This window comes from Strix uralensis, chromosome 7 (assembly GCF_047716275.1).
Source record: "Strix uralensis isolate ZFMK-TIS-50842 chromosome 7, bStrUra1, whole genome shotgun sequence".
NCBI classification, from domain to species: Eukaryota; Metazoa; Chordata; class Aves; order Strigiformes; family Strigidae; genus Strix; species Strix uralensis.
In genome coordinates, this window is record NC_133978.1 from 6,182,442 (window position 1) to 6,191,743 (window position 9,302).

A 9,302-nucleotide genomic window follows, 5' to 3' on the forward strand; every position below is an offset into this window, starting at 1 on the left:
CTGAATGTTTGTGGAGTCCATTATTGGTCCTGTCCCGTGGAAGGTGACCATATGAGGAAAAAGAAGTTACTAGAAGTGAAGGGGACTAGCTGTTGGTGTCTGGGTAGAGGAACAGTGCTTGGACTCAGAGAGTACAATTTTTTGACAGTTATAAATTATACAGGAAAGTTTTAAAACAATAGGTAAAATGCTGCAATTTTGTTGCTGTTGTTCTACTTCTGAAGTATGTCAAGCTACTTGCTTGATCAAAATCTGCATGTGCAAGCAGTTTGTTTGTTTATTTGTTTGTTCAATTTTAAGTAAGATTTTTTGTGATGATGTAACTGGGAAACTCAGTGGGAGCACATTCTTACATTCCTCTCTTTTGATACCATGAAGTAACTTTTATATCTCCCTTTCTCTACTTCTCTTTCTCCCCTCAGTTTTTAAACAGTGTAACAGCTGTCTCTTCCCTAGGCTGTGATAAAATAAGTTCATTACTAATACAAAGAGCCTGTTCTACTGTATGAACAGGTTTAGTTTTCTCCTGTGTATCAAGAAGACAATCCCCACATATTAAGAGAAAAATGTTTATGAGAAAATAAAAAGTAGTTGTCTTTTCACGCATCGATAATTAATGATCTTCAACAGCTAGTTGGGGAGAGCCCTAACACCCCACGACTGTAAGAAGCTGCTACGACATAGAATCATAGACTGGTTTGGGTTGGAAGGGACCTTAAAGATCATCTAGTCCCAACCCCCCTGCCACGGGCAGGGACACCTTCCACTAGACCAGGCTGCCCAAAGCCCCGTCCAACCTGGCCTTGAACACTGCCAGGGAGGGGGCAGCCACAGCTTCTCTGGGAAACCTGTGCCAGTGGCTCACCACCCTCACAGGGAAGAATTTCTTCCTCATATCTAATCTAAATCTGCCCCCTTTCAGTTTGAAACTGTTACCCCTCATCCTATCCCTATACCCCCTGATCAAGAGTCCCTCCCCACCTTTCCTGTAGCCCCTTTAAGTACTGGGAGGCCGCTCTAAGGTCTCCCTGCAGCCTTCTCTTCTCCAGCTGAACACCCCCAACTCTCTCAGCCTGTCCTCATAGGGGAGGTGCTCCAGCCCCCTGATCATCTTCGTGGCCTCCTCTGGACCCACTCGAGCAGGTCCGTGTCCTTCTGATGTTGGTGCCCCAGAGCTGGACACAGCACTGCAGGGGGGGTCTCATGAGAGGGGAGTAGAGGGGGAGAATCCCCTCCCTCACCCTGCTGGCCACACTACTCTTGATGCAGCCCAGGACACGGCTGGCTTTCTGGGCTGTGAGCGCACATTGCTGGCTCACAGTCAGTTTTCCATCCACTAACACCCCCAAGTCCTTCTCCCCAGGGCTGCTCTCAATCCACTCATTGTCCAGCCTGGATTTGTGCTTGGGATTGCCCCGACCCATGGGCAGGACCTTGCACTTGGCCTTGTGGAACTCCATGAGGTTTGCACAGACCCACCTCTCCAGCCTGTCCAGGTCCCCCTGGATGGCACATCCCTTCCCTCCAGCATGTGACTGCACCACACAGCTTCGTGTTGTCAGTGAACTTGCTGAGGGTGCACTCGATCCCACTGTCCTTGTTGCTGACAAAGATGTTAAACAGCGCTGGTCCCTACACCCACCCGAGGAATAGCACTTGTCACTGCTCTCCACTGGGACATCGAGCCGTTGACGGCAACTCTCTTGAGTGTGACCATCCAGTCAATTCCCTTGGAGTACTGCTGTCTCCAGAATCTGGAGTTGAATCCAAGAGTCCTGAGTTTATACTTCCTTCTGCTGTGAGCAAATACGGTCAAAGCAGCTGATTAAATAAGTCCCAACCTCTTACTTCATCTTTCTAATCCTGAGGTACCTGGTATATTAAAAGATAATAATTTGTCACGTGTGCTGCTAGTTACCCTGTTAGAGGTTTTTCAGAACAGGTTAGAAAAACATCTATCATAGATCATAAAAACAGTAATCCCTGTCTGGAGTCAGGAGGGTAAACCAGATCCCTTCCCTCATCTGTTTCTTGGTGCATAGCATAGTGCTTTTAGTAAGTCTCAAGCTATATAGTAAAGGAAGGTCTTCTCTGGAAAACTCTTGCCTCATTGAAATTGAATATATAGGAAAATAAAAGTTAAAGACACTGAATTACATCTTAAATAGATGGATTCTGCTCTTATGTGTGCCAGAATGCCTATGTAATGCCTAACAATTTTTTAATTTTAATTTTTAATTTGTAATTTGTACCACCCAGTGCTACTGAAGCCAGTGCAAACAAGTTAATTCATGTTTGAAAGATGAACAGAGGATCAGTGTTTTACCCAGGCTAGTTAGTTCAGCAGTAGAGCAAAACTTACCCAGCTGTACTACTTCAGTATCCAAGCTTCCTTGCACAATGCCAGCTGAACGGCGAACAGTGAACATTGTGCCAGGTAACTGTGTGTCCCCCATCGTGTGTTGCCTATAGGTCCCTCAGTGAAAAACTTCAGGCCAGCTTTTGCAGATGGCTGAGCATGTGCAGGTGCTGTTGACCTTGATAGATAACTATATTTTTGAGCACATGAGAACCTATATGATGTCAAGTACTCAGAAAATTTGCTAGTTTTGTAAGGACATGTCAAAGCTTTTTTGGCTGCTTTAGTGGTGCGATGGATTGCAGTATCATTCTAAGTGGAAACTCTTTTCATGAACTGTCTTGTGTATATGTATGTGTGTATATATATGTATGTAATAGTAATTGTATGCAATGTATAACAAAGGTGAGAAACATTTTAGACAGTTAAAGGTTCAAAGCATGTTCCTCTAGTACCATGATAAAATGAACCCTTTCCTTTTTTTTTTTTTTTTTTTTTTTTTTTTTTTTGAGGTTTTAGACCTCATGTTGTAGAAGCATGCTTTAAAAACGGTTGCGTTGAAAAGGCGTACTGTGCCGGATGACTGGGGAAAGCTCTGCTTTTTGAGCCTCACCTGAGGGAAAGGTACTTAAGAAAGATAACATGGAATAGAAAAGGATGGCTGGCAAGAAGAAATGGGTAAATTGAGAAGAAGCAATAGGAGGGTAGTGTGGCAAGTAGAGCCTGAAGTGTGGTTGGGAGACTTGCTGAAATATTAGAAAGAAAAGCTCGGCCCAGAGAGACTTAAGAGGAAAATGAAATGTTCTAAGCACCCTGTAGAAAAGGGTGTCCAGTATGAGGTTGGGAAGCCCTAGGTGAAATGATTGTAAACTTGTCTTGCTGCTGTAGATTGCTGTTCAATTGCCCAGTATGAGTTAGTGTCTAAATTTCCCTTCAGTTCAGGATACAACATTCACTTGTGAATTATTCTGTTTTCTGATTGTCCTATAGCCGTCACAGGGAAAACAATGTAAATAACCAAGGAAGGAAAATACATTATTCTGCACACTATGGATTTCTAGCCTGTCTTGTGAGCTGAGTCAAATATTACTAGAAATTGGGCCCTTAAGGATGGTCATATTTTGGTAGTTACCCACCTGCTCTTAATTAAGCAGCATACAGCAACACCAGTCTTTCAGCTTTGCTCAGTATAAACTACAGTGGTAGGAAGTCTTGATGAGGTTTTTAGAAAGGGTCTACCTGAGATGAAATAGTGAGTTCTGCCTAGAGGAAGAGGTAAGACTCTTACTTTGATATATTGCTTGTATATGTTATTGTTAGTATGAGTAGAGAAGAGAAGGTATTGACAAATTAGACTTTAACCAGAAATGTTACTTTCACTTCCTTTTAAAATCAGTATTTGTCCACAGTCCTTCCACAAGAAAAGTAATTAGATTGTGTTTTCCATAGTAGTACAGATGGAAGATATCCAGCTCTTCTTAATGGGTGCTGTGATAATCACATCTGACTTATTAACTTGGATATCTAGCATACAGTTTTTAGTGTATTTTTATATGTAGTCATAAATCCTGAAACTAGTTGATTTCTTTAATGGACTGAAACTATCCCTTATTTTCCTAATATCAGTGGTGACTTAAAGATGCTAAGATAATTTGGTTTATGACTGAAATAGCATTCTTGCCTGTCTCTCTTGTTTTTCTCTGAGAAAACCATAATATTTTGATTAAGGATACTGTTTTAGAATTAAAATGTGAATCAAGAATAATGCTGCTAGCATCATGGAGTAGCACTAAATTTGTACCGGCATAGAGATTCAAAGATTGAAATCTGAGTAATTGAGTAGACACAGAACTTCCTGATGATTCTAATGTTCATCTGTTATGACAATAAAATAAGAGTAAAAGGGAAATTCTTGGGAAATGATTGATATACAATAAAGATGAAACTAATATAAGTTGGGATCTAGAGAAGTTTTTAGCATTACAGCAGTATATCACATCAGAATATATTAATAGCTTTTTGAAAACATAAAAATCTTGAGAATAATTTGAAAAATTATTTCAAAGAATAAGATCTCTGAGAAATGATTAAAAATAAATGGAGGGGGGAATAGAGTTATATAAGCAATAACTGAGGCAAGCTGAAATATAGAGGAAATCAAACCAGGTGAAGGAGACTGGGAAAATTTCACTGATACCCTTTCTATTATTGACTGAGTGATAAGGCAGTTTATTTGGAAGCCTGAGATAACGTATTTACATATGGCTGGTGGGCTGTGCAGATGAACTATATTAATTGGTGTGGATAAGACCTTAATGCTTACTTTTCTTATTTCTATTCATAAAGCAGAAACTTTAAAAAATCACAAGTGATGAAAAGGAGGCATTTTGGTCTGCCACGGAACAGTTTTTAGCTTTGCCTATAAGCTATAAAATCCTGTTAGGGTTTCATTACTAGTCCAGATGGATTTGGGTCCTTGTCCTGTGATTTGGTAGTAAATCATTTAAGGTAAAGTTACAATTTGTTCAGTAAGAGAGATAAATCACAGCTTCCCTCTTGGGATTATATCAGTGTGTTAGTCAAAGCATGATAATGGTAGTGAATCAATTAAGAAAGGGAAAATTAACAGCACTGTCATGTACTATGTTACTATGCATTAGTGGAGTAAAATACAAAGTTTTAAAGAAGTGTGTTTTTCAATGTATTTGAAGTTTTCGTTGTAATTCATACTGGCAGGACATAAGTTAAAAATAGGAAAACTGCTGACAAATGAAAAAATACAGTATTGTACCATATGATATTTTAAGGGGGTGCTTTTCATATTTCTGGTATGAAGTTAACAGCACTCTTAACACTAAGAGTGATTAATTATCTGAATTGAGTAATAACTATCTCATGAGAACGCACAATATCTATTAATTTACAAAACATCTTAATTTTGTTGTGTTCTTTTACATCAAAAATCCCTTGAGATTCGTTTATAAGAGACAAAGGGTTTACCTAACAAACTTATTTGGGCATAGAAGGCTGTAGCACTAGAATATGCTCTAGCAATAGCATGAAGATCAGAGTTGTATTTAATTTTTTCACTGCACATACGATGCTTCCCATGAAGCATCTTCAGAAGAAATATCTCACGAGTTCTATTTGCCGATCCTCTGTGAAAGACATAAGGTTATGTGGCTTTTCTGAAAGGTGCCGTGCTCAACTCTCTCACACACACAAATAATCAGAAATTGTCGTTCAGAAAGTAGCATTTTAATGTATGGTAGTAGTTCTTTATATTTGGGAGAATAGGTCAATGCACACAGATACTGAACATTTATAATGAAACGTGATGCAGTTGTACTTTAAAAATTGAAGATGTGGCATGCATTTTGATAATGGAATAATGGAGACTCCCTACCCCTACTATCATGTCTGTTCAAGACCATTAGGATTCAGAATATTAAGAGCAGAGCAACTGGGCGTAACAGCCTACGTTCAACATCTGTCATGCTGGAGTCCATTAGTGTTCAATTGCATCCTATTGTTTTTGGATTATTCAACCTCATTTCATTGTCATTGCTTCTGCTAGGGATTAATCAGCTGTTTACAACTACACCAAGTTTTGGAGTCATAATGAAAACAATTGAGCTATAGTTCTAAACAAATATACAGTATTCAGTCTCTAATGAAAAAAGTTACTAATTTATGAATGCTGGTAACATTTTAATTAAGTTTGAAATCAATACAGATAATAAATCATTGCATGGCAGGGGTTTTTTACCTTTTGTGTATATCATAAAATGATTTTATGATATTTCCTTGTAAGTTTATGTAGATAATGGTTTTAATAATACAAGTACAGTAAAAGAAAGATGTTTTGATTATGGGGTGTGGGTGTCTGTAGGGTGGCTTCATCATTACAGTTAATAGCAGAAATGATCCCTTACTACCAGGAGGCAGATTTCTTTTTTTCACGTCTTCTTTCATTCTCTTTACTTATTTAGGGATATTTCTAAAAGACGCTTTTTTTTTTTTTTTACGTTCACATAAAATACACATATATATTTTAATATGGTATATTAAAAAGGGCAGTTTTCAGTTAGTTTGTATACTTACATATTATTGTGTATGTGTATCTCACAACCTATCCAAATATTTTTGCAATCATTATTAGATAAATCCATGGCTACATTTTAACTGTTTAAATATATTTAAATTATTTTAATGACACTGGATTTGCTGACAGGCGAATACATAATTCCCATTTTTCTCAAGATACTGTTCTCTACAATGTTGAGTACTTTATATAATATTCAAATTGTGAGTGCTGAAGGGTTTCTAATAATTTGAGTCGACTTATTTTGGTACCATACAGTGCAAACCAGTAGTATTCTCGGCCATATACCATTAAGCTAATTGTCCTCTGTTTCATTAGAACAGTTATTTCTTCTACCCTTAATGCCATCTAATGAGAATTTTCACATGTTTTAATGTACAAATACTACAATGCACAGAGATTTTTTTTTTCCTGACTTGCAACAGATTATCCATTGAAAGGATCTTTTGCTTAGCTGCCCAGAGTCTTGTGGGGCCAGCCAGACACTACTCCAGATGGCAAGTTGTTAGGGCTGGACAGAACGGCTTTGGAAGACTTCTCAACAGATGAAGGCTGTAATGTTCGGATTTTACTGTTTTGTTTTTTTTTCCCCCTGTAGTTCCCAGGGTGGGAAGGTACTGGGATGGAAGCAGAGTGCCGCCCGCCCACCTGCTACCACCTGTTTAGCTTTTGCAGTTTCTATAAAGCCTCATCTTGTCTGTAAGACACAATCATTGCTTGCCGGCAGGAGTCAAGAAAGGAGAGATTTCTGTTACGAAGTAATGTCTTCAGATTGCAACCATTCATCATTTCAAAATACTCTCCTAAACTGAATCAGAACTTCTTTCATTTGGAATTGATGTGTCTTTAATCCATTCAGATCCTTTTTGAATTAAATGGACCATTTTCTTCAGTAACATACATTTTGAGAATGGAGATTTCATTGTTTTCTGTCTCTCTGAGTTTAAAGAAATTAAAAGACTGAAAGCATAAGACATTAAAAACTCTTTATTCTTTCTTTAAATAATAAGAAACAATTTTCAGACATTTTCAGAAGAACCAGAAGACCTTTTATTTTATTATATTTTTTTTAGATGCTAAGAAAAATATCCCGTCGTTGATATCTGGAAACAGATTCAAGAAGTACGCAGGCTACTCACATGAGTGCTTTCCCTACCATTTTTTAGATACCTAATTTTCAAAAAGTAATCTTTGTGCGTGTGAAACTGAAGCTGCATTGAATATGAAAACCTGTAAATCCAGTCATTTGGATTCAGGCGTCGAATCAGACATCCAGTGCAGAAGTGCACCAGGCTGTGTCGTGAAGTGCAGTTCAGAAAGGATGGAGAGTGCTGCGAAGAGAAGACTGGCTGCCAACGCCAGGGAGAGAAGACGGATGCAAGGACTGAACACAGCCTTTGATCGTTTGAGAAAGGTGGTTCCACAGTGGGGTCAAGATAAGAAGCTGTCCAAGTACGAGACCCTTCAGATGGCTTTGAGTTATATCATGGCTCTCACTAGAATACTTGCCGAAGCAGAAAGATACAGTACTGAAAGAGAATGGATTAGCCTTCACTGTGAACACTTTCATCCGGAGAGCTACCACCATTACACAGCACAAAAAATGGCAGCAGACAGTGATCCTTACGCACAGCGAATATTCAGCTATCACCCTGAACACTTTCAAATAGCTAATTAGAACTTTTTACGAACTAAGAATATGCAGCAGGCCAGATGTGTAATTTAATAATTAGCAAGAGTTAATCCACTTGAATAAGGTAATATTGGCATTATAATAGCTCATTCTTGTTTGCATCTTATACTAATTTGACAAAATAAATTTGCTTTGAGATCTTTATATCAAAATGCATTTAGGAAGATTGAATATATTTAATGCTGGTGGAAAGCATACTTTTAATTTGAAATCTTTCTGACAATTGCTTCCTAGTTTATCTAGTTCATTTGATTATTTTATTAAATAAGTTTTTGGTGGTTTTTTTTTTTTACTGTGATGAATTGTGACAGTGTTTTCTACAGATCACAGGCCAAATTGACCGGTGGTGGTATAACTGAATGGAATAACACCAGAAATGAACTTCATTCCATGTTTTTATTTTTATGTCAGCTTTAAAGTTATTCTTTGGTTTGTTTTCACATAAATGGCTCCCATGGAAAAAGTTTTATAATGTATTGGAGTTCTAGTCCTCAGAGAACTAACTTTCTTAAACTTTGTAAGTTTGACCTATGGGTTCCAAGGTTGTGTAGGTTTGCTTTAATCCAATTTATGGTGTCTCTTGTATGCTCAAAAAAGAGCTAGTTTCAAGTCATGGAAGGAATTTTCAATGGCTCTAAAAGCACGTGTGATTATATACCATAAATGAGAATGCTTTCGTGAAAATAATCTAAACTTCTAGATTTTTGTAGACTTTAAATGTTTGGATTTTATTTTTTAATTTTATGTTATCTGGAAACAATAACAGATTTTGTAAATCATAAATAAAGTGTTTTCTATGATATGTCCTCACCAACTACCTGAAATTCCTGCTCTAGGAATTACTTACTAGTGGCTTTCCTACCCCAAATGTTATACTGCTTCCATCGCAGTCCTGACAGTTTAATGTGCAGAAGAATCAACTAGCAAATGATGCTTGCTTCCCAGTTAGAGTAAGAAGTGTGTTTTATGTACCCTCTGGAAAACAGCCTTTGAAGATAAGGGTTTGGTAAAAAGTTACAGAGCATTCTGGCAAAGCAGTTGGGTTCATTTCAGCCCTGGTGGTGCCCTGAATTGCCTTTTGTTTGTTTGCTTCTTTCACTTGTGGAGGATAGAGGGATCTGGTTGGAAAAGGCAGAAGAGGGAAG

At 38.0% G+C, this 9,302-nt stretch overlaps 1 protein-coding gene across 1 annotated transcript; it reads left to right on the forward strand.

Moving 5' to 3' along the window:
• The first annotated feature begins 7,785 nt into the window (after positions 1-7,785).
• Positions 7,786-8,142, forward strand: ATOH7 (atonal bHLH transcription factor 7). The gene has a single exon (XM_074875669.1). It carries the CDS (start codon positions 7,786-7,788, stop codon positions 8,140-8,142), a length of 357 nt encoding a protein of 118 aa, XP_074731770.1.
• Positions 8,143-9,302: the final 1,160 nt, after the last annotated feature.

What these genes read in the sequence shown, in the direction of transcription:
- ATOH7 (XM_074875669.1), top strand. Translation starts at nt 7,786, where the DNA reads ATGGAGAGTGCTGCGAAGAGAAGACTGGCTGCCAACGCCAGGGAGAGA.